The sequence below is a fragment of the Phyllobates terribilis genome, unplaced genomic scaffold, assembly GCF_046119375.1.
Source record: "Phyllobates terribilis strain yellow unplaced genomic scaffold, ASM4611937v1 Scaffold_3__8_contigs__length_932513732, whole genome shotgun sequence".
Classification (NCBI taxonomy): domain Eukaryota; kingdom Metazoa; phylum Chordata; class Amphibia; order Anura; family Dendrobatidae; genus Phyllobates; species Phyllobates terribilis.
Genome location: NW_027362763.1, coordinates 130130456 through 130155993, shown reverse-complemented (window position 1 = coordinate 130155993; position 25538 = coordinate 130130456). Strand labels below are relative to the sequence as shown.

The 25538-nt window shown below is 44.0% G+C and overlaps 1 protein-coding gene across 2 annotated transcripts in view; it reads right to left on the bottom strand.

Annotated features, from left to right (window-relative positions):
- The window catches only part of NBAS (NBAS subunit of NRZ tethering complex), a 760680-nt gene that overhangs the window by 206053 nt on the left and 529089 nt on the right, over positions 1-25538 (bottom strand). For both annotated transcript variants that reach the window (XM_073674140.1, XM_073674141.1), the window contains exon 44: positions 25098-25432. In XM_073674140.1, the coding sequence (XP_073530241.1) occupies positions 25098-25432 (335 nt within the window). The remainder of the gene's footprint in view (positions 1-25097; positions 25433-25538) is intronic.

The window sequence follows — 25538 nt, the reverse complement described above, 5'->3', positions numbered from 1 at the left end:
GTATGTGTTCACTATGTGTGGTGTGTGCTCTGTATGTGTTTTCTGTATGTGTGCGATGTGTGTTCTGTGTGCTCAGCATGTGATGCGTGCAGTGTATGTGTTCACTATGTGTGGTGTGTGTTCTGTATGTGTTTTCTGTATGTGTGCGGTGTGTGTTCTACATGTGTGGAGTGTGAATGTTCTGTGTGTGCTCAGCATGTGTTGCGTGCAGTGCATGTGTTCACTATGTGTGGTGTGTGCTCTGTATGTGTTTTCTGTATGTGTGCGGTGTGTGTTCTACATGTGTGGAGTGTGAATGTTCTGTGTGTGCTCAGCATGTGTTGCGTGCAGTGTATGTGTTCACTATGTGTGGTGTGTGTTCTGTATGTGTGTTCTGTATGTGTGCGGTGTGTGTTCTACATGTGTGGAGTGTGAATGTTCTGTGTGTGCTCAGCATGTGTTGTGTGCAGTGTATGTGTTCACTATGTGTGGTGTGTGATCTGTATGTGTGCGGTGTGTGTTCTACATGTGTGGAGTGTGAATGTTCTGTGTGTGCTCAGCATGTGTTGTGTGCAGTGTATGTGTTCACTATGTGTGGTGTGTGTTCTGTATGTGTGCGGTGTGTGTTCTACATGTGTGGAGTGTGAATGTTCTGTGTGTGCTCAGCATGTGTTGTGTGCAGTGTATGTGTTCACTATGTGTGGTGTGTGTTCTGTATGTGTGCGGTGTGTGTTCTACATGTGTGGAGTGTGAATGTTCTGTGTGTGCTCAGCATGTGTTGCGTGCAGTGTATGTGTTCACTATGTGTGGTGTGTGCTCTGTATGTGTTTTCTGTATGTGTTCTACATGTGTGGAGTGTGAATGTTCTGTGTGTGCTCAGCATGTGTTGTGTGCAGTGTATGTGTTCACTATGTGTGGTGTGTGCTCTGTATGTGTTTTCTGTATGTGTGCGGTGTGTGTTCTACATGTGTGTGGAGTGTGAATGTTCTGTGTATGCTCAGCATGTGTTGTGTGCAGTGTATGTGTTCACTATGTGTGGTGTGTGTTCTGTATGTGTGCGGTGTGTGTTCTACATGTGTGTGGAGTGTGAATGTTCTGTGTGTGCTCAGCATGTGTTGTGTGCAGTGTATGTGTTCACTATGTGTGGTGTGTGTTCTGTATGTGTTTTCTGTATGTGTGCGGTGTGTGTTCTACATGTGTGGAGTGTGAATGTTCTGTGTGTGCTCAGCATGTGTTGCGTGCAGTGTATGTGTTCACTATGTGTGGTGTGTGCTCTGTATGTGTTTTCTGTATGTGTGCGATGTGTGTTCTGTGTGCTCAGCATGTGTTGCGTGCAGTGTATGTGTTCACTATGTGTGGTGTGTGCTCTGTATGTGTTTTCTGTATGTGTGCGGTGTGTGTTCTACATGTGTGGAGTGTGAATGTTCTGTGTGTGCTCAGCATGTGTTGCGTGCAGTGTATGTGTTCACTATGTGTGGTGTGTGTTCTGTATGTGTGTTCTGTATGTGTGCGGTGTGTGTTCTACATGTGTGGAGTGTGAATGTTCTGTGTGTGCTCAGCATGTGTTGTGTGCAGTGTATGTGTTCAATATGTGTGGTGTGTGTTCTGTATGTGTGCGGTGTGTGTTCTACATGTGTGGAGTGTGAATGTTCTGTGTGTGCTCAGCATGTGTTGTGTGCAGTGTATGTGTTCACTATGTGTGGTGTGTGTTCTATATGTGTGCGGTGTGTGTTCTACATGTGTGGAGTGTGAATGTTCTGTCTGTGCTCAGTATGTGTTGTGTGCAGTGCATGTGTTCACTATGTGTGGTGTGTGTTCTGTATGTGTGTTCTGTATGTGTGCGGTGTGTGTTCTACATGTGTGGAGTGTGAATGTTCTGTGTGTGCTCAGCATGTGTTGCGTGCAGTGTACGTGTTCACTATGTGTGGTGTGTGTTCTGTATGTGTTTTCTGTATGTGTGCGGTGTGTGTTCTGTGTGCTCAGCATGTGTTGCGTGCAGTGTATGTGTTCACTATGTGTGGTGTGTGTTCTGTATGTGTTTTCTGTATGTGTGCGGCGTGTGTTCTACATGTGTGGAGTGTGAATGTTCTGTGTGTGCTCAGCATGTGTTGTGTGCAGTGTATGTGTTCACTATGTGTGGTGTGTGTTCTGTATGTGTTTTCTGTATGTGTGCGGTGTGTGTTCTACATGTGTGGAGTGTGAATGTTCTGTGTGTGCTCAGCATGTGTTGTGTGCAGTGTATGTGTTCACTATGTGTGGTGTGTGTTCTGTATGTGTGCGGTGTGTGTTCTACATGTGTGGAGTGTGAATGTTCTGTGTGTGCTCAGCATGTGTTGTGTGCAGTGTATGTGTTCACTATGTGTGGTGTGTGTTCTGTATGTGTTTTCTGTATGTGTGCGGTGTGTGTTCTACATGTGTGGAGTGTGAATGTTCTGTGTGTGCTCAGCATGTGTTGCGTGCAGTGTATGTGTTCACTATGTGTGGTGTGTGCTCTGTATGTGTTTTCTGTATGTGTGCGGTGTGTGTTCTACATGTGTGGAGTGTGAATGTTCTGTGTGTGCTCAGCATGTGTTGTGTGCAGTGTATGTGTTCACTATGTGTGGTGTGTGTTCTGTATGTGTGCGGTGTGTGTTCTACATGTGTGTGGAGTGTGAATGTTCTGTGTGTGCTCAGCATGTGTTGTGTGCAGTGTATGTGTTCACTATGTGTGGTGTGTGTTCTGTATGTGTTTTCTGTATGTGTGCGGTGTGTGTTCTACATGTGTGGAGTGTGAATGTTCTGTGTGTGCTCAGCATGTGTTGCGTGCAGTGTATGTGTTCACTATGTGTGGTGTGTGCTCTGTATGTGTTTTCTGTATGTGTGCGATGTGTGTTCTGTGTGCTCAGCATGTGTTGCGTGCAGTGTATGTGTTCACTATGTGTGGTGTGTGCTCTGTATGTGTTTTCTGTATGTGTGCGGTGTGTGTTCTACATGTGTGGAGTGTGAATGTTCTGTGTGTGCTCAGCATGTGTTGCGTGCAGTGTATGTGTTCACTATGTGTGGTGTGTGTTCTGTATGTGTGTTCTGTATGTGTGCGGTGTGTGTTCTACATGTGTGGAGTGTGAATGTTCTGTGTGTGCTCAGCATGTGTTGTGTGCAGTGTATGTGTTCAATATGTGTGGTGTGTGTTCTGTATGTGTGCGGTGTGTGTTCTACATGTGTGGAGTGTGAATGTTCTGTGTGTGCTCAGCATGTGTTGTGTGCAGTGTATGTGTTCACTATGTGTGGTGTGTGTTCTATATGTGTGCGGTGTGTGTTCTACATGTGTGGAGTGTGAATGTTCTGTCTGTGCTCAGTATGTGTTGTGTGCAGTGCATGTGTTCACTATGTGTGGTGTGTGTTCTGTATGTGTGTTCTGTATGTGTGCGGTGTGTGTTCTACATGTGTGGAGTGTGAATGTTCTGTGTGTGCTCAGCATGTGTTGCGTGCAGTGTACGTGTTCACTATGTGTGGTGTGTGTTCTGTATGTGTTTTCTGTATGTGTGCGGTGTGTGTTCTGTGTGCTCAGCATGTGTTGCGTGCAGTGTATGTGTTCACTATGTGTGGTGTGTGTTCTGTATGTGTTTTCTGTATGTGTGCGGCGTGTGTTCTACATGTGTGGAGTGTGAATGTTCTGTGTGTGCTCAGCATGTGTTGTGTGCAGTGTATGTGTTCACTATGTGTGGTGTGTGTTCTGTATGTGTTTTCTGTATGTGTGCGGTGTGTGTTCTACATGTGTGGAGTGTGAATGTTCTGTGTGTGCTCAGCATGTGTTGTGTGCAGTGTATGTGTTCACTATGTGTGGTGTGTGCTCTGTATGTGTTTTCTGTATGTGTGCGGTGTGTGTTCTACATGTGTGGAGTGTGAATGTTCTGTGTGTGCTCAGCATGTGTTGTGTGCAGTGTATGTGTTCACTATGTGTGGTGTGTGTTCTGTATGTGTGCGGTGTGTGTTCTACATGTGTGGAGTGTGAATGTTCTGTGTGTGCTCAGCATGTGTTGTGTGCAGTGTATGTGTTCACTATGTGTGGTGTGTGTTCTGTATGTGTTTTCTGTATGTGTGCGGTGTGTGTTCTACATGTGTGGAGTGTGAATGTTCTGTGTGTGCTCAGCATGTGTTGCGTGCAGTGTATGTGTTCACTATGTGTGGTGTGTGCTCTGTATGTGTTTTCTGTATGTGTGCGGTGTGTGTTCTACATGTGTGGAGTGTGAATGTTCTGTGTGTGCTCAGCATGTGTTGTGTGCAGTGTATGTGTTCACTATGTGTGGTGTGTGCTCTGTATGTGTTTTCTGTATGTGTGCGGTGTGTGTTCTACATGTGTGGAGTGTGAATGTTCTGTGTGTGCTCAGTATGTGTTGTGTGCAGTGTATGTGTTCACTATGTGTGGTGTGTGTTCTGTATGTGTTTTCTGTATGTGTGCGGTGTGTGGTGTGCATCTATTCTGTGTGGTGTATGTTCTGTATGTGTATGTTGTGTGCGGTGTGTGTTTTATATATGTGTTTGTTGTTTGTGTGGTGTGTTCAGTGTGTATATTTTGAGTGTGGCATGTGTTTTCTGTATGTGTATGTTTTGTATATGTGGTATTTGCATTCTGTGTGGTGTGTGTATGATCTGTGTGTAGTGTGTGTTCTATATATGTGCGTTCAGTTTATTTTGTGTGGTGTGTGTTGCGTGTTCAGTGTGTGTATTTTGTGTGTGGCATGTGTGTTCTGTTTGTGTGTGAGGTGTGTGCGCGTTCTGCATATGTGGTGTGTGTTGCGTGTGCAGTGTGTGTATTCTGTATGTGAGTGTAGTGTGTGTGTTCTATATATGGTGTGTGTATGATCTGTGTGCGGTGCGTGTTCTATATATGTGTATGTACAGTGTGTTTTGTGTGGTGTATGTTGTGCGTTCAGTGTGTGTATTTTGTGTGTGGCATGTGTGTTCTGTATGTATGCGGTGTGTGTTCTGTATATATGGTGTGTATGTTCTGTGTGGTGTGCGTGTATGATCGGTATACAGTGTGTGTTCTATATATGTGTGTGTTTCGTGTGGTGTGTGTATGAGTGTTCTGTATGTGGGTGGTGTGTGTGCAGTTTGTGTGCGTTCTGTATATGTGGTGTGTATGATCTGTGTGCGGTGTGTGTTCTATATGAGTGTTTGTGTGTTGCGTGTGCAGTTTGTAATCTGTATGTGGATGGTGTGTGTGCGATCTGTATATGTAGTGTGTGTTGTGTGTGCAGTGTGTGTGTGTTCTGCATATGTGGGTGGTGTATGCGCGCTCTGTATACATAGTGTGCGTTCTGTATGCAGGCTGTGTGTGTTCTGTATATACGTGTGTTCTGTGTGCAGTGGGTGTGCGTTCTGCATATGTGGTGTGTGTGAGTTCTGTATATGTGGTGTGTGTGTTCTGTGTGCGTGCGTTCTGTACAGTACAGACCAAAAGTTTGGACACACCTCATTTAAAGATTTTTCTGTATTTTCATGACTATGAAAATTGTACATTCACACTGAAGGCATCAAAACTATGAATTAACACATGTGGAATTATATACTTAACAAAAAGTGTGAAACAACTGAAAATATGTCTTATATTCTAGGTTCTTCAAAGGAGCCACCTTTTGCTTTGATGACTGCTTTGTACACTCTTGGCATTCTCTTGATGAGCTTCAAGAGGTAGTCACCGGAAATTGTTTTCACTTCACAGGTGTGCCCTGTCAGGTTTAATAAGTGGGATTTCTTGCCTTATAAATGGGGTTGGGACCATCAGTTGTGTTGTGCAGAAGTCTGGTGGATACACAGCTGATAGTCCTACTGAATAGACTGTTAGAATTTGTATTATGGCAAGAAAAAAGCAGCTAAGTAAGGAAAAACGAGTGGCCATCATTACTTTAAGAAATGAAGGTCAGTCAGTCCGAAAAATTGGGAAAACTTTGAAAGTGTCCCCAAGTGCAGTTGCAAAAACCATCAAGGGCTACAAAGAAACTGGCTCACATGAGGACCGCCCCAGGAAAGGAAGACCAAGAGTCACCTCTGCTTCTGAGGATAAGTTTATCCAAGTCACAAGCCTCAGAAATCGCAGGTTAACAGCAGCTCAGATTAGAGACCAGGTCAATGCCACACAGAGTTCTAGCAGCAGACACATCTCTTCAACAACTGTTAAGAGGAGACTTTGTGCAGCAGACCTTCATGGTAAAATAGCTGCTAGGAAACCACTGCTAAGGACAGGCAACAAGCAGAAGAGACTTGTTTGGGCTAAAGAACACAAGGAATGGACATTAGACCAGTGGAAATCTGTGCTTTGGTCTGATGAGTCCAAATTTGAGATCTTTGGTTCCACCCACTGTGTCTTTGTGTGACGCAGAAAAGGTGAACGGATGGACTCTACATGCCTACATCAAGTGAATGCCAAGAGTGTGCAAAGCAGTCATCAAAGCAAAAGGTGGCTACCCAGAAGAACTTAGAATATAAGACATATTTTCAGTTGTTTCACACTTTTTTGTTAAGTATATAATTCCACATGTGTTAATTCATAGTTTTGATGCCTTCAGTGTGAATATACAATTTTCATAGTCATGAAAAATCTTAAAATGAGAAGGCGTGTCCAAACTTTTGGTCTGTACTGTATATGTGTGTGTTCTGTGTGCAGTGTGTGTGTGTTCTGTATATGTGTGTGTTCTGTGTGCAGTGTGTGTGCGCGTTCTGTATATGTGTGTGCAGTGGGTGTGCCTTCTGTATATGTGTGTGTTCTGTGTGCAGTGTGTGTGCGTTCTGTATATGTGTGTGTTCTGTGTGCAATGTGTGTGCGTTCTGTATACAGTGGGTACGGAAAGTATTCAGACCCCTTTACATTTTTCACTCTTTGTTTCATTGCAGCCATTTGGTAAATTTTAAAAAGTTCATTTTTTTTCTCATTAAAGTACACTCTGCACCCCATCTTGACTGAAAAAAAACAGGAATGTAGAAATTTTTGCAAATTTATTAAAAAAGAAAAACTGAAATATCACATGGTCATATGTATTCAGACCCTTTGCTCAGTATTGAGTAGAAGCACCCTTTTGAGCTAGTACAGCCATGAGTCTTCTTGGGAATGATGCAACAAGTTTTTCACACCTGGATTTGGGGATCCTCTGCCATTCTTCCTTGCAGATCCTCTCCAGTTCCGTCAGGCTGGATGGTGAACATTGGTGGACAGCCATTTTCAGGTCTCTCCAGAGATTCTCACTTGGGTTTAGGTCAAGACTCTGGCTGGGCCAGTCAAGAATGGTCACAGAGTTGTTCTGAAGTCACTCCTTTGTTATTTTAGCTGTGTGCTTAGGGTCGTTGTCTTGTTGGAAGGTGAACCTTCAGCAAAGTCTGAGATCCAGAGCACTCGGGAAGAATTTTTCATCCAGGATATCTCTGTACTTGGCCGCATTCATGTTTCCTTCAATTGCAGCCAGTCATCCTGTCCCTGCAGCTGAAAAACAACCCCATAGCATGATGCTGCCACCACCATGTTTCACTGTTGGGATTGTATTGGGCAGGTGATGAGCAGTGCCTGGTTTTCTCCACATATACTGCTTAGAATTATCACCAAAAAGGTCTATCTTCATCTCATCAGACCAGAGAATCTTATTTCACATAGTCTGGGAGTCCTTCATGGGTTTATGAGCAAACTGTATGCGGGCTTTTATACGTCTTGCACTGAGGAGAGGCTTCAGTCAGGTCACTCTTCCATAAAGGCCCGACTGGTGGAGGGCTGCAGTGATAGTTGACTGTCAAACTTTCTCCCATCACCCTACTGCATCTCTCGAGCTCAGCCACAGTGATCTTGGGGTTCTTCTTTACCTCTCTCACCAAGGCTCTTCTCCCAAGATTGCTCAGTTTGGCTGGACAGCCAGGTCTAGGAAGACTTCTGGTGGTCCCAAACTTCTTCCATTTAAGGATTATGGAGGCCATTGTGCTCTAAGGAACCTTGAATAATGCAGAAATTCTTTTGTAACCTTGACCAGATCTGTGCCTTGCCACAATTCTGTCTCTGAGCTCCTTGGGCAGTTCCTTTGAGCTCATGATTCTCATTTGGTCTGACATGCACTGTGAGCTGTGAGGTCTTATATAGACAGGTGTGTGCCTTTCCAAATCAAGTCCTATCAGTTTAATTAAACACAGCTGGACTCCAATGAAAGAGTAGAACGATCTCAAGGAGGATCACAAGAAAATGGAAAGCATAAGACTTAAATATGAGTGTCTGAGCAAAGGGTCTGAATACTTATGACCATGTGATATTTCAGTTTTTCTTAAAGAAATTTGCAAAAATTTCTACCTTTGTTTTTTTCAAGTCAAGATGGGCTGCGGAGTGTACTTTAATGAGAAAGAAAAAGAACTTTTTAGAATTTACCAAATGGCTGAAATGAAACACAATGAAAAATTTAAAGGGGTCTGAATACTTTCCGTACCCACTGTATGTGTGTGTTCTGTGTGCAGTGTGCGTGCAGTGTGTGTACGTTCTGTATATGTGTGTTCTGTGTGCAGTGTGTGTGCATACTGCATATGTGTGTGTTCTGTGTGCAGTGTGTGTGCGTTCTGCATATGTGTGTGTTCTGTGTGCAATGTGTGTGCCTTCTGTATGTGTGTGTTCTGTGTGCAATGTGTGTGCCTTCTGTATGTGTGTGTTCTGTGTGCGTTCTGTATATGTGTGTGTTCTGTGTGCAATGTTTGTGCGTTCTGTATGTGTGTGTGTTCTGTGTGCGTTCTGTATATGCATGTGTTCTGTGTGCAATGTGTGTGAGTTCTGCATATGTGTGTTCTGTGTGCAGTGTGTGTGCATTCTGTATATGCATGTGTTCTGTGTGCAGTGTGTGTGCGTTCTGTATATGTGTATGTTCTGTATGCAGTGTGTGTTCTGTGTCCAGTGTGTGTGCGTTCTGTATATGTGTGCCTTCTGTATATGTGTGTGTTCTGTGTCCAGTGTGTGTGCCTTCTGTATATGTGTATGTTCTGTGTGCGTTCCGTATATGTGTGTGTTCTGTGTGCAATGTGTGTGAGTTCTGTATGTGTGTGTTCTCTGTGCAGTGTGTGAGTTCTGCATGTGTGTGTGTTCTGCGTGCAGTGTGTGCGTTCTGCAAATGTGTGTGTTCTGTATGCAGTGTGTGTGCGTTCTGTATATGTGTGTGTTCTGTATGCAGTGTGTGTGCGTTCTGTACATGTGTGTGTTCTGTGTGCAGTGTGTGCGTTCTGTACATGTGTGTGTTCTCTGTGCAGTGTGTGCGTTCTGTATATGTGTGTGTTCTGTGTGCAGTGTGTGCGTTCTGTATATGTGTGTGTTCTGTATGCAGTGTGTGTGCGTTCTGTATATGTGTGTGTTCTGTGTGCAGTGTGAGTTCTGCATATGTGTGAGTTCTGTATGCAGTGTGTGTGAGTTCTGTACATGTGTGTGTTCTGTGTGCAGTGTGTGCGTTCTGTATATGTGTGTGTTCTGTATGCAGTGTGTGTGCGTTCTGTATATGTGTGTGTTCTGTGTGCAGTGTGTGCGTTCTGTATATGTGTGTGTTCTGTGTGCAGTGTGTGCGTTCTGTATATGTTTGTTCTGTGTGCAGTGTGTGTGCGTTCTGTATATGTTTGTTCTGTGTGCAGTGTGTGTGCGTTCTGTATATGTGTGTGTTCTGTGTGCAATGTGTGTGAGTTCTGCATATGTGTGTTCTGTGTGCAGTGTGTGTGCATTCTGTATATGCATGTGTTCTGTGTGCAGTGTGTGTGCATTCTGTATATGCATGTGTTCTGTGTGCAGTGTGTGTGCGTTCTGTATATGTGTATGTTCTGTATGCAGTGTGTGTTCTGTGTGCAGTGTGTGTGCGTTCTGTATATGTGTGTGTTCTGTGTGCAATCTGTGTGCGTTGTGTATATGTGTGTGTTCTGTGTGCAGTGTGTGTGCGTTCTGTATATGTGTGTGTGCGTTCTGTATATGTGTGTGTTCTGTATGCAGTGTGTGTGCGTTCTGTATATGTGTGTGTTCTGTGTGCAGTGTGTGTGCGTTCTGTATATGTGTGTGTTCTGTGTGCAGTGTGTGCGTTCTGTTTATGATTGTTCTGTGTGCAGTGTGTGTGCGTTCTGTATATGCATGTGTTCTGTGTGCAATGTGTGTGAGTTCTGCATGTGTGTGTTCTGTGTGCAGTGTGTGTGCGTTCTGTATATGTGTGTGTTCTGTGTGCAGTGTGTGCGCGTTCTGTATGCAGTGTGTGCGCGTTCTGTATGCAGTGTGTGCGCGTTCTGTATATGTGTGTGTTCTGTATGCAGTGTGTGTGCGTTCTGTATATGTATGTTCTGTGTGCAGTGTGTGTGCGTACTGTATATGTGTGTGTTCTGTGTGCAGTGTGTGTGCGTTCTGTATATGTATGTGTTCTGTGTGAAATGTGTGTGAGTTCGGCATATGTGTGTGTTCTGTGTGCAGTGTGTGTGCGTTCTGTAGATGTATGTGTTCTGTGTGCAATGTGTGTGAGTTCTGCATATGTGTGTGTTGTGTGCAGTGTGTGTGCGTTCTGCATATGTGTGTGTTCTGTATGCAGTGTGTGTGCGTTCTGTATATGTATGTGTTCTGTGTGAAGTGTGTGTGCGTTCTGTATATGTGTGTTCTGTGTGAAATGTGTGTGAGTTCTGCATATGTGTGTGTTCTGTGTGCAGTGTGTGTGCGTTCTGTATATGTGTGTTCTGTGTGAAATGTGTGTGAGTTCTGCATATGTGTGTGTTCTGTGTGCAGTGTGTGTGCGTTCTGCATATGTATGTGTTCTGTGTACAGTGTGTGTGCGTTCTGTATATGTGTGTGTTCTGTGTGCAGTGTGTGTGCGTTCTGTATATGTATGTGTTCTGTGTACAGTGTGTGTGCGTTCTGTATATGTATGTGTTCTGTGTGCAGTGTGTGTGCGTTCTGTATATGTATGTGTTCTGTGTGCAGTGTGTGTGCGTTCTGTATATGTGTGTGTTCTGTGTGCAGTGTGTGTGCATTCTGTATATGTATGTGCTCTGTGTGCAGTGTGTGTGAGTTCTGCATATGTGTGTGTTCTTTGTGCAGTGTGTGTGCGTTCTGTATATGTGTGTGTTCTGTGTGCAGTGTGTGAGTTCTGCATGTGTGTGTTCTGTGTGCAGTGTGTGTGCGTTCTGTATATGTGTGTGTTCTGTGTGCAGTGTGTGTGCATTCTGTATATGTATGTGCTCTGTGTGCAGTGTGTGTGAGTTCTGCATATGTATGTGTTCTGTGTGCAGTGTGTGTGCGTTCTGTATATGTGTGTGTTCTGTGTGCAGTGTGTGTGCATTCTGTATATTTATGTGTTCTGTGTGCAGTGTGTGTGCGTTCTGTATATGTTCTGTGTGCAGTGTGTGTGCGTTCTGTATATGTGTATGTTCTGTGTGCAGTGTGTGTGCGTTCTGTATATGTATGTGCGTGTTCTGTATGCAGTGTGTGCGCGATCTGTATGTGTGTGTGTTCTGTGTGCAGTGTGTGTGCGTTCTGTATATGTGTGTGTTCTGTGTGCAGTGTGTGTGCGTTCTGTATATGTATGTGTTCTGTGTGAAATGTGAGTGAGTTCTGCATATGTGTGTGTTCTGTGTGCAGTGTGTGTGCTTTCTGTATATGTGTGTGTTCTGTGTGCAGTGTGTGTGCGTTCTGTATATGTATGTGCTCTGTGTGCAGTGTGTGTGCGTTCTGTATATGTGTGTGTTCTGTGTGCAGTGTGTGTGCGTTCAGTATATGTATGTGCTCTGTGTGCAGTGTGTGTGCGTTCTGTATGTGTGTGTGTTCTGAATGAAGTGTGCGTGCGTTCTGTATATGTGTGTGTTCTGTGTGCAGTGTGTGTGCGTTCTGTATATGTGTGTGTTCTGTGTGCAGTGTGTGTGCGTTCTGTATATGTGTGTGTTCTGTGTGCAGTGTGTGTGCGTTCTGTATATGTATGTGTTCTGTGTGCAATGTGTGTGTGAGTTCTGCATATGTGTGTGTTCTGTGTGCAGTGTGTGTGCGTTCTGTATATGTATGTGTTCTGTGTGCAGTGTGTGCGCGTTCTGTATATGTGTGTGTTCTGTGTACAGTGTGTGCGCGTTCTGTATATGTGTGTGTTCTGTGTGCAGTGTGTGTGCGTTCTGTATAGGTGTGTGTTCTGTGTGCAGTGTGTGTGCGTTCTGTATATGTATGTGCTCTGTGTGCAGTGTGTGTGAGTTCTGCATATGTGTGTGTTCTGTGTGCAGTGTGTGTGAGTTCTGTATATGTTCTGTGTGCAGTGTGTGTGCGTTCTGTATATGTGTGTGTTCTGTGTGCAGTGTGTGTGCGTTCTGTATATATGTGTGTTCTGTGTGCACTGTGTGTGCGTTCTGTATATGTATGTGTTCTGTGTGCAATGTGTGTGTGAGTTCTGCATATGTGTGTGTTCTGTGTGCAGTGTGTGTGCGTTCTGTATATGTATGTGTTCTGTGTGCAGTGTGTGCGCGTTCTGTATATGTGTGTGTTCTGTGTACAGTGTGTGCGCGTTCTGTATATGTGTGTGTTCTGTGTGCAGTGTGTGTGCGTTCTGTATAGGTGTGTGTTCTGTGTGCAGTGTGTGTGCGTTCTGTATATGTATGTGCTCTGTGTGCAGTGTGTGTGAGTTCTGCATATATGTGTGTTCTGTGTGCAGTGTGTGTGAGTTCTGTATATGGTCTGTGTGCAGTGTGTGTGCGTTCTGTATATGTGTGTGTTCTATATGCAGTGTGTGTGCGTTCTGTATATGTGTGTGTTCTGTGTGCAGTGTGTGTGCGTTCTGTATATATGTGTGTGTTCTGTGTGAAATGTGAGTGAGTTCTGCATATGTGTGTGTACTGTGTGCAGTGTGTGTGCGTTCTGTATATGTGTGTGTTCTGTGTGCAGTGTGTGTGCGTTCTGTATATGTATGTGCTCTGTGTACAGTGTGTGTGCGTTCTGTATGTGTGTGTGTTCTGAATGAAGTGTGTGTGCGTTCTGTATATGTGTGTGTTCTGTATGCAGTGTGTGTGCGTTCTGTATATGTGTGTGTTCTGTGTGCAGTGTGTGTGCGTTCTGTATATGTGTGTGTGCGTTCTGTGTATGTATGTGTTCTGTGTGCAATGTGTGTGTGAGTTCTGCATATGTGTGTGTTCTGTGTGTAGTGTGTGTGCGTTCTGTATATGTATGTGTTCTGTGTGCAGTGTGTGCGCGTTCTGTATGTGTGTGTGTTCTGAATGAAGTGTGTGTGCGTTCTGTATATGTGTGTGTTCTGTGTGCAGTGTGTGTGCGTTCTGTATATGTGTGTGTTCTGTATGCAGTGTGTGCGCGTTCTGCATATGTGTGTGTTCTGTGTGCAGTGTGTGTGCGTTCTGTATATGTATGTGTTCTGTGTGCAGTGTGTGCGTTCTGTATATGTGTGTGTTCTGTATGCAGTGTGTGTGCGTTTTGTATATGTGTGTTCTGTGTGCAGTGTGTGTGAGTTCTGCATGTGTGTGTGTTCTGTGTGCAGTGTGTGAGTTCTGTATATGTATGTGTTCTGTGTCCAATGTGTGTGTGTTCTGTATGCAGTGTGTGTGTTCTGTATGCAGTGTGTGTGCTTTCTGTATATGTGTGTGTTCTGTGTGCAGTGTGTGTGAGTTCGGCATATGTGTGTGTTCTGTGTGCAGTGTGTGTGCGTTCTGTATATGTGTGTTCTGTGTGCAGTGTGTGTGCGTTCTGTATATGTGTGTTCTGTGTGCAGTGTGTGTGCGTTCTGTATGTGTTCTGTGTGCAGTGTGTGTGCGTTCTGTATAGGTGTGTGCTCTGTGTGCAGTGTGTGTGAGTTCTGCATATGTGTGTGTTCTGTGTGCAGTGTGTGTGAGTTCTGTATATGTTCTGTGTGCAGTGTGTGCGCGTTCTGTATATGTGTGTGTTCTGTGTGCAGTGTGTGTGCGTTCTGTATATGTGTGTGTTCTGTGTGCAGTGTGTGTGCGTTCTGTATATGTATGTGTTCTGTGTGCAATGTGTGTGTTCTGTGTGCAGTGTGTGTGCGTTCTGTATATGTATGTGTTCTGTGTGCAGTGTGTGCGCGTTCTGTATATGTGTGTGTTCTGTGTACAGTGTGTGCGCGTTCTGTATATGTGTGTGTTCTGTGTGCAGTGTGTGTGCGTTCTGTATAGGTGTGTGTTCTGTGTGCAGTGTGTGTGCGTTCTGTATATGTATGTGCTCTGTGTGCAGTGTGTGTGAGTTCTGCATATGTGTGTGTTCTGTGTGCAGTGTGTGTGAGTTCTGTATATGTTCTGTGTGCAGTGTGTGTGCGTTCTGTATATGTGTGTGTTCTGTATGCAGTGTGTGTGCGTTCTGTATATGTGTGTGTTCTGTGTGCAGTGTGTGTGCGTTCTGTATATATGTGTGTGTTCTGTGTGAAATGTGAGTGAGTTCTGCATATGTGTGTGTTCTGTGTGCAGTGTGTGTGCGTTCTGTATATGTGTGTGTTCTGTGTGCAGTGTGTGTGCGTTCTGTATATGTATGTGCTCTGTGTACAGTGTGTGTGCGTTCTGTATGTGTGTGTGTTCTGAATGAAGTGTGTGTGCGTTCTGTATATGTGTGTGTTCTGTATGCAGTGTGTGTGCGTTCTGTATATGTGTGTGTTCTGTGTGCAGTGTGTGTGCGTTCTGTATATGTGTGTGTTCTGTGTGCAGTGTGTGTGCGTTCTGTGTATGTATGTGTTCTGTGTGCAATGTGTGTGTGTGTTCTGTGTGTAGTGTGTGTGCGTTCTATATATGTATGTGTTCTGTGTGCAGTGTGTGCGCGTTCTGTATGCAGTGTGTGCGCGTTCTGTATGTGTGTGTGTTCTGAATGAAGTGTGTGTGCGTTCTGTATATGTGTGTGTTCTGTGTGCAGTGTGTGTGCGTTCTGTATATGTGTGTGTTCTGTATGCAGTGTGTGCGCATTCTGCATATGTGTGTGTTCTGTGTGCAGTGTGTGTGCGTTCTGCATATGTGTGTGTTCTGTATGCAGTGTGTGTGCGTTCTGTATATGTGTGTGTTCTGCGTGCAGTGTGTGCGTTCTGCATATGTGTGTGTTCTGTGTGCAGTGTGTGTGCGTTCTGTATATGTGTGTGTTCTGTATGCAGTGTGTGTGCGTTCTGTATATGTGTGTGTTCTGTATGCAGTGTGTGTGCGTTTTGTATATGTGTGTTCTGTGTGCAGTGTGTGTGAGTTCTGCATGTGTGTGTGTTCTGTGTGCAGTGTGTGAGTTCTGTATATGTATGTGTTCTGTGTCCAATGTGTGTGTGTTCTGTATGCAGTGTGTGTGCTTTCTGTATGTGTGTGTTCTGTGTGCAGTGTGTGTGAGTTCTGTATATGTGTGTTCTGTGTGCAGTGTGTGTGCGTTCTGTATATGTGTGTGTTCTGTATGCAGTGTGTGTGCGTTCTGTATATGTGTGTGTTCTGTATGCAGTGTGTGTGCGTTCTGTATATGTGTGTGTTCTGTATGCAGTGTGTGTGCGTTCTGTATATGTATGTGTTCTGTGTGCAATGTGTGTGCGTTCTGCATATGTGTGTTCTGTATGCAGTGTGTGTGCGTTCTGTATGTGTGTGTTCTGAATGAAGTGTGTGTGCGATCTGTATATGTATGTGTTCTGTGTGCAGTGTGTGTGTGTTCTGTATATGTGTGTGTTCTGTGTGCAGTGTGTGTGCGTTCTGTATATGTACAGTGCCTACAAGTAGTATTCAACCCCCTGCAGATTTAGCTGGTTTGATAAGATGCAAATAAGTTAGAGCCTTCAAACTGCAAACGAGAGTAGGTTTTATGAACAGAAGCATAAATCTTACAAACCAAAAAGTTATGTTGCTCAGTTGAATTTTATTAATTTTTAAACATAAAAGTGTGGGTCAATTATTATTCAACCCCTATGTTTAATATTTTGTGGAATAACCCTTGTTTGCAATTACAGCTAATAATCGTCTTTTATAAGACCTGATCAGGCCGGCACAGGTCTGTGGAGTTATCTTGGCCCACTCCTCCATGCAGATCTTCTCCAAGTTATCTAGGTTCTTTGGGTGTCTCATGTGGACTTTATTCTTGAGCTCCTTCCACAAGTTTTCAATTGGGTTAAGGTCAGGAGACTGACTAGGCCACTCCAACACCTTGACTTTTTCCCTCTTGAACCAGGCCTTGGTTTTCTTGGCTGTGTGCTTTGGGTCGTTGTCTTGTTGGAAGATGAAATTACGACCCATCTTAAGATCCTTGATGGAGGAGCGGAGGTTCTTGGCCAAAATCTCCAGGTAGGCCGTGCTATCCATCTTCCCATGGATGCGGACCAGATGGCCAGGCCCCTTGGCAGAGAAACAGCCCCACAGCATGATGCTGCCACCACCATGCTTGACTGTAGGGATGGTATTCTTGGGGTCGTATGCAGTGCCATCCAGTCTCCAAACGTCACGTGTGTGGTTGGCACCAAAGATCTCGATCTTGGTCTCATCAGACCATAGAACCTTGAACCAGTCTGTCTCAGAGTCCTCCAAGGGATCATGAGCAAACTGTAGACGAGCCTTGACATGACGCTTTGAAAGTAAAGGTACCTTACGGGCTCGTCTGGAACGGAGACCATTGCGGTGGAGTACGTTACTTATGGTATTGACTGAAACCAATGTCCCCACTGCCATGAGATCTTCCCGGAGCTCCTTCCTTGTTGTCCTTGGGTTAGCCTTGACTCTTCAGACAAGCCTGGCCTCGGCACGGGAGGACACTTTCAAAGGCTGTCCAGGCCGTGGAAGGCTAACAGTAGTTCCATAAGCCTTCCACTTATGGCTGATGCTCCCAACAGTGGAGACAGGTAGGCCCAACTCCTTGGAAAGGGTTTTGTACCCCTTGCCAGCCTTGTGACCCTCCACGATCTTGTCTCTGATGGCCTTGGAATGCTCCTTTGTCTTTCCCATGTTGACCATGTCTGAGTGCTGTTCACAAGTTTGGGGAGGGTGTTAAATAGTCAGAAAAGGCTGGCAAAAGAGATCTTTAATCCACACATGTGAAGCTCATTATTCTTGGTGCCTGAACTACTTCTTAATACTTTAGGGGGACCAAACAGAATTCTTGTGGTTTGAGGGGTTGAATAATAAATTACACTCTGAATTAACTTTTAACGTTTTAAAAAAACAAAAAAAAAAAAAAAAATTTGCTGCAGTGCATTTCCCACTTCCAGGCTGATCTACAGTACAAATGTCACAATGCCAAGTTAATTCCGCATGTGTCAACCAGATAAATCTGCAGGGGGTTGAATTTCTACCTGTAGGCACTGTATGTGTTCTGTGTGCAGTGTGTGTGAGTTCTGCATGTGTGTGTTCTGTATGCAGTGTGTGCGCGTTCTGCATATGTATGTGTTCTGTGTGCAGTGTGTGTGCGTTCTGTATATGTGTGTGTTCTGTATGCAGTGTGTGTGCGTTCTGTATATGTGTGTGTTCTGTACGCAGTGTGTGTGCGCTCTGTATATGTGTGTGTTCTGTATGTAGCGTGTGTGCGTTCTGTGTATGTGTGTGTTCTGTGTGCAGTGTGTGTGAGTTCTGCATATGTGTGTGTTCTGTGTGCAGTGTGTGAGTTCTGCATGTGTGTGTTCTGTGTGCAGTGTGTGTGCGTTCTGTATATGTGTGTGTTCTGTGTGCAGTGTGTGTGCGTTCTGTATATGTATGTGTTCTGTGTGCAGTGTGTGTGCGTTCTGTATACGTGTGTGTTCTGTATGCAGTGTGTGTGCGTTCTGTATACGTGTGTGTTCTGTGTGCAGTGTGTGTTCTGTGTGCAATGTGTGTGTGTTCTGTATGCAGTGTGTGTGCGCTCTGTATATGTGTGTTCTGTACGCAGTGTGTGTGCGCTCTGTATATGTGTGTGTTCTGTATGTAGTGTATGTGCGTTCTGTGTATGTATGTGTTCTGTATGTAGTGTGTGTGCGTTCTGTGTATGTGTGTGTTCTGTATGCAGTGTGTGTGCGCTCTGTGTATGTGTGTGTTCTGTATGCAGTGTGTGTGCGCTCTGTATATGTGTGTTCTGTGTGCAGTGTGTGTGAGTTCTGCATATGTGTGTGTTCTGTGTGCAGTGTTTGTGAGTTCTGCATATGTGTGTGTGCGTTCTGTATATGTGTGTGTTCTGTATGTAGTGTGTGTGCGTTCTGTGTATGTGTGTGTTCTGTACGCAGTGTGTGTGCGCTCTGTATATGTGTATGTTCTGTATGCAGTGTGTGTTCTGTACGCAGTGTGTGTGCGCTCTGTATATGTGTGTGTTCTGTATGTAGTGTGTGTGCGTTCTGTGTATGTGTGTGTTCTGTATGTAGTGTGTGTGCGTTCTGTGTATGTGTGTGTTCTGTATGTAGTGTGTGTGCGTTCTGTGTATGTGTGTGTTCTGTATGCAGTGTGTGTGCGCTCTGTGTATGTGTGTGTTCTGTATGCAGTGTGTGTGCGCTCTGTATATGTGTGTTCTGTGTGCAGTGTGTGTGCGCTCTGCATATGTGGTGTGTGTGTTTTTGGAGAAGCTGAGTGTAAGATTGGATGAGGAGAAAAAGATTGACCCACTACGGCCACCCCGATGTGCTGTACTAAGAGGGAGTATACGAGGCCTACAGACTATGGATCATCACATAACGAGCTGATAAAAAGGCATGTAAGGATCAGACACCCTACCGCCATCTTACGCTCCACACGACGAGGCTTTTAAGAGCTTCGGATGACACGTGTCAACTTTGTGACATGAAACAACTACCATGAAAGAAGAAGAATTAATCAAATATTATGAGCGTGAGAGACGCTAAATATTAAGAACAGAGAACTGGCGTGTGAAAAGCCTCAGACGTGTCATCTCCCTGACGCTCTTGTTTTGACAGATTCAGATCATGGATTGTACGACTTTTACACTCGAGACAGAGAACAGAAAGGCTCAAAGAGAAGCCGGGCTTCAAAACACCGCGCTCAGCATCACGCCTTTGTTCATTACCACAGAACAAGCTTTATTTGATCTGAAATTATTGCCCAGCGCTGGAAGCAGAGAACCGGAGCCAAAGTAGTTGGAAATCAGGACACACAGCTCACTGGAAAAATATTTATCTGCTCACTTAGAAGAAAGGAGAAGAGATAGTTCACCCGATCAGCTTTTCTACAGCTTGAGCAAAACTTTAAAAAAAAAAAACAGGTAAGGCCTGACATTTAGGGCATGATGGGAGTTCAGTTCAACTTTGATTTGATCATAAATCAGCTTAGAAGATTGTCCAGGAGAAGAGAGATAAGAGTTATAAACCCTGACATTATAGGAAGCTTACTACAACCTGCACATGGGCTGTAGAAACCAAACAGATTCCAATTTTAGAATAATATATTCTAAACACAGAAAAAACATGCACTTAAAAGAGAACATATCAGCTGACCCTGTGAGTAGATCACAATTTTTAAAGGATATTAATTCCATTGGGGCCATTTTTTGGCTTAAAGGAAACCTGTCATCTGATTCATGCTTCCCAAACCTAAGCCGGGTAGGACACAATAGCTGGAGACCAGGCTCAGCCTCCGGACGGCTTCTCCCTTCACTGGTGATTGACAGGTTTATCCCATAGCGAGAGACCTGTCACTGGGAAAAGCGGGCTAGAGGCAGAGCAGGAGTAGCTTCATCTCCAGCTATAGTCCTTGGCTAGACCGAGGTTTGGTCAGCATGAATCAGTTGACAGGTCCTCAAATAAGCCAAAAAATGCGCCCAATAGAGTCAGCAGCCTTTAAAACGGTGTGATCTACTCAAGAGATCTACTAGTAGATCCTGATCTGCTGGCTATTAACCTAGACCATAACCTCAGAGCTAGTTTTATTTTTTTTTTTTTAAGGAAGAGATTAAAAACCCAAATAGCTAGACAAGAACTTTAAAATTTTGCTCATTTCGAGGAGGCCCTCAAAGTTCTTATTTCTGGTGTGCAGAGAATGGGAGCAAGTAGCACAGACCAAAATATATCAGGTGAGCTTTGGAGCATGTGCTATGGGGTATCAGTATAGTATTCATTTTATTTAAGCAGTCTAGAGCATATTAATATGAAAAAATTTTTTTCCCAGAAAACCCTTTTTTCAGTATAATTCTGTCACTTGGGCTACAATTTTGTAGTTCAAAACCACTTCTAAGCCAAATGACAACTTGTCCAATGAGTCCTTGAGGTGGTGACTTCTGCATAAGTTAGAATAAAAAATGGAAGACCCCGATGCTGGAATGTCCTATTTTCCTGACCCACCACATCTTCCAAGCAGTGGATCTCCATTTAGGTGAGCTGACTTTAGATGTTTCGCTCTCTTTTTTTCACAATTTATATTTCGCGCTTCCGAAAATGTTTTTTATTTTTAACCTTTTGTTTGTTACATTTTATTCTTCTATTCATCAGCAATTTAATAAATATATATACATTTAATAGTAATATGTCGGCATTTTTATTAATGGAAGAGGCAAAATCATTTGGCTGAATTGCTCTGCTCTGTTATCTTCCAACAATGGAAAATACAGATTGGATCAGATGAGGGACAATTACCTTTATTCTACCCAATTGCTGACGATTCCATCTCTGAACCCAGTTAGACCAAAAACTAATTTAAAAAAAAAAAAAAAAAAAAAAAAAAAGAGTTGGGAAAATGACCTAATATCCCTATGCTTCTGCCTTAATGACTTTATTTCCTATTGATTTCTAAGCTAAACAGAGGTTTAAGGGGTAACATTTCTCCTCGTGGAGGGCGACAAGCCAAGCCTGTCATGTCAGAGTGAGGAGACTTATGTAATTTTCCAGAGGAGCATGAATGGCTTTTATGTAAATGGCCTTTTCAGAAAGGAAGAAGACTAGAACTCTAGCACCACCTCGAAAAAGTCAATATCGACCCTTTAACGAGTCGTGCAATATGACTTAGGATAAAAGCCAAAGCAGAATCTCAATTTGCAGACACGATGTTTCAGGGTGTTGCCCCTCATCAGTGCAAAGTAGGAGATCTGATGTGGCTAGATGAGAGGCTCTGGACTGGGGTCTAAGGGGTAACGTTTCTCCTTGTGGAGAGTGACAAGCCAAGCCTGGCATGTGAGAGTGAAGAGACTTATAGGCCATGCATGCTCCTCTGGTAAATTAAATATGCAAATTGTCTCTACAGAGAGGAAGAGGACTTTAACTCTAGCGCCACCTATTGGAAGCGGCAATCTTAAAAGTCAATATCTACCCTCATCAGTGCAAAGTATGTGATATGATTTTCTAAGTTTACTATTAAGGGTCTTGAGCAAAGATTGTGCTCAAGTAACATTCAGCAGCCTCACATCAATATGGTAAGGTCTTAAATTATCATCCCGGCAGCTGATCACTGTCGCCTATAATGGGCTCTACACATCCATTTACATCTTTATGTCTTTTACTAGATTTTGGAAGATCTGGTCATGACCCTAATTCAACATCCAAGATAGAAGGAAGATATAACCTTCCAAGAAGAAAACAAGGTGTACCAGTGTGAGATGATTGAGCACAGGAAGGCTGCAGATAGATCATATTCGCACATGTCTCATTCAAACATGGGAATGTTTTCTGATGTGATTTGGGGGGATAAATGTAGAGCAGGGGTCTGTGGATGTCATGGCATGCTGGGAGTTCTGGTTTCCTCAATAGCTGGACCACCACAGGTTGAACACTAGTGCTTACAGCGCTATTTCCCAACATTGAAATTTATCACTTTTCGGGAACAGAACTGCTCAAAGAATGAGCTCTGGAAAGCACCATTCATTCTCCGTGCAGCTGCCGGAGATAATAAACTACAGTGATCGGCTATGTTCTGCGGACCAATAGAGAATGAATGTGCAGTTGCGTCCCAAAGAGGCGTTTTAGAGATCGTTGAGGATCTCAGTGGTCGGTTCTGCAATTATTTTCTATTCTTTGGATAGTTGACCAGTTTAAAGACAATGGAACCTTTGACATGCAAAAAATTTGTAGTTTTAGTATGAAATTTTTATCCCTTTGTTACATGCATTTTGCATCCTGATGTAAGCTTGATTTCTTGTATTTTGCACAAGTGTCTCTCCCAGGAATATAAGCTGGATGGAGGTCTGTGTGTATGAAGGCAACTGCTGCGTTCCTTAGCTCATATTTTAGCACCACTTTCTTCCTCCTTTATAACCAGTTTTCTCTGCCCTCCCTGAGACTCTACATACTTTTCCCACTCTCCACACTGAGGAAATCTATGTGCAGCGCTATTTTCCTCCCTGATGCATTTTATAACACTGAAAGAAAAGAGGAGATAGCAGGAAGAGAAGCAAGGACCAGGACCTCTAATGGATTTGTAACATTATTACAAGGCTAGCAAGATAAAGGACTTACAGACTCTTTGCAACAGAAAAATGATAGACATTTTTTTGATGAAGACTATGGTTGTCCACTTGAAATCGATAAGTCTGCAGTCACTCTGTGTGACTACAGACTTCTGAATCTCCCCAGAGCACGAACTGTACCCTGCGAGGATTTGCCCGTTTCTGAGCCAGGAATGGAGGCTGGTATGAGAGATTCATAAGTCTGCAGTCACACAGAGTAACTGCAGACTTATCGATTTGGACCTGACATCCTCTTTAACATTGATGACCTATGCCTAGGAAGGGTCATCAATGTCTAATTGGTGGGGGTGGGACACCCTGCACCCCCGCCGATCAGCTGCTCTCTGTGCCGGCGGAGGCCGAAACTGCTCAGTTACGGAGCTGCTCCATCTACTGATAGTGGCCACAGTTGGGTACTGCACATGCGACCCCTATTGATTTGCCTAGGAGATCGGCCACTACTAAACAAGGAGCACTAAACTATAGAATTAAAAAACTTCTGTTTTTGAGAATGGGAGGGGATTTTACTAAGAGGTAAATTTATGTGGTTGTTTTACACTTTGCAATTTTAACCATTTATCATGTTGATAATCCAAGCTTAAAATCAACGGCATAATTAACAAGTGGTGGGTATGAAAATCCACAGCATGCTCGACTTTCCTGCACATATTTTTTGCCTTTAAAGCCCCATCCACATGCGATGCACAGCAGTTTGTAACCTGCAGCAAATCCGCCATTCACCTTAATGCAATCTGCTTGGCCATGTATAACCTCCCTCATTACTGTACCTCCCTGCTGGTAGATTTACCCAGATCCCGTCAGTCAGGACCAGGAATGCTGGGAGATTTACATCTACAGCAGCGAAACGGTAAGAAATTAAAGATTACTTAGAACGTTGCTTCATTTTCCATTTAGGAAGTAAAGGAGAAATAAAAAGAAAGACGGCAAATGTGTCCACGGCCCTCGGGCATTCATATTCTGATCTGTGCCCTCCTCTTTGTGTATCTGCGATGGACTTGGCATATGCCAGCTTATAAGTAGGGCAGTGTGAGATCTCATCGCCCGTTTTCCAGCCCATTGAACAGCTCAGCACGCTAATGATGCCAACGTATTCAGGCTGCGGGGCACGGGGCCCACATGTCTGATGGAGGAGAAGCCAACATTGTCCTTTGTAAGGTTCCATCCATAGAGGCAGATGGCGAGTCGCAACTAACATATAATAGGGAAAAAACACCATAAAATATGAAACTTAACACTTAATATATCAGAAAGCAACGATTCCAATGGTGGGAAATACAAAAGGCCTGCAGGGCAGTGAGTGTTACATGGGGCCGGGTAATTACTCTGCGTCGTTCTAGCACATACTCGAGGGCTTTGTGCATGGAGATTCAAGGCGTTCACAAGGCTGTTAGCATTGTCCCCTTGTACAGTGAACATCCGGCGGGATCTATCTACAGTGGATCCGTATGTAGCAATGGAGGTGAAACAGTAACGCTAGATAAAATGCACCGGGATCTAAGTGGCAACGTTTCTCCTTGTGGAGGGTGACAAGCCAAGCCTGGCATGTCAGAGTGAGTAGACTTAATAGGTCATACATGCTCCACTGGGAAATTAAATATGCAAATTGCCTCTTCAGAGGAGTAGAACAGTAGCGCCACCTATTGGAAGCAACAATCCTAAAAGTCAGTATAGACCCTTTAACAAGCCTTGCCTTGTGACTTAGAATAAAAGCAAAACAGGAATCTTAATTTGCAGACACGGTGATTCAGAGTGTTGCCCTCATCAATGCAAAGTATGAGATCTGATTTGGCTAGGGAGAGGCTCTGGACTGGGGTCAAAGGGGTAATGTTTCTTTTTGTGGAGAGTGACAAGTCAGGCCTGGAATGTTAGAGTGAAGAGACTTGAATGCTATGCATGTTCCTCTGGGAAATTAAATATGTAAATTACCTATTCAGATAAGAAGAGGGCTATTACGCTAGCTCCACCTATTGGAAGTAGCAATCCTAAAAGTCAATATCGACTCTCTAACAAGCCTTGCAATAGGACTTAGGATAAAAGCCAAACCAAAATCTCAATTTGCTGACACGTGTTTCGGGATGTTGCCCCTCATCAGTGCAAAGTATGAGCTCTGATTTGGCTAAGTGACAGAGTAAAGACTGGGATCTAAGGTCACATAGCATCCTTAAAGGTTCATATTGACTTTTAAGATTGCTTCCAAAAGGTGACACTAGAGATCTAGTCCTCTTCCTCGCTGAAGAAGCAATTTGCATATTTAATTTCCCAGAGGAACATGCATAACGTACAAGTCTCCTCACTCTGGCATGCCAGGCTTGGCTTATCACTCTCCACAAGGAGAAACGTTACCCCTTAGATACCAGTCTTACGACTCTCACCCAGCCAACTCAGATTTCATACTTTGCACTGATAAGGGGCAACACCCCGAAATACTGTCTGCAAATTGAGATTCTGGTTTGGCTTTTATCATATGGCATGTCATATGGCAAGGATCGTTAAAGGTTCGATACTGACTTTTAGGATTGCTACTTCCAAGAAGTGGCACTAGCATTCTACTCCTCTTCCACTCTGTGGAGGCAATTTGCATTTATAACTCACATACATGGACAACAGCGGCAGAGTTTCAGGGAGAACAAAGACCCTTTTATTTTGCAGGCAGCAGTGGATTATGGGGGGAAAATGTAAGATAATCACATTTTTCTTCTGCATTGGCTCTTGATTAGAATTATCATTCTTTTACACACCATTGGTGTAAGGCTATGTTCACACTACAGGAGATGAGTGAAGCGCCAAGTCATTAATTTGCACTGGTGGAGATTACCTTGCTGACGGCGAGTGATGTGAAAGTGATTTCATCAATAAATGTCATCAAATCCCTGGGTGTCAGCCTGTCAAAGTATTTCCTGCAGATGTCGTAGGCATGGCACCACTCGGCCGCAGTGTGTGGGGTTTCCTTGAGGAGCTGCGGGTCACCGTTCCAAAAGACTTTCTTTAGCCAAGATGCATGCACGGTGCTGGAGGAAAGCATATTACCCTCTAAACCTGGGATTCTCGTGGCCAGCTTGGAAATAGCGAGCACATTGTGACTAGTGAGCACTGGTGCCAGCGACTCGAGGGGGTTCAGGCTGGCATCTGTCATTCTCTTATAATCGAGGCCTGCAGAAGACAAAAATAACCACAAGATTATCTATGATGTACTTTACGTGTCCTAGATAGAGATGAAGCAAAGTATTTAGTGATAACTGCTATGAAAAATGCAAAG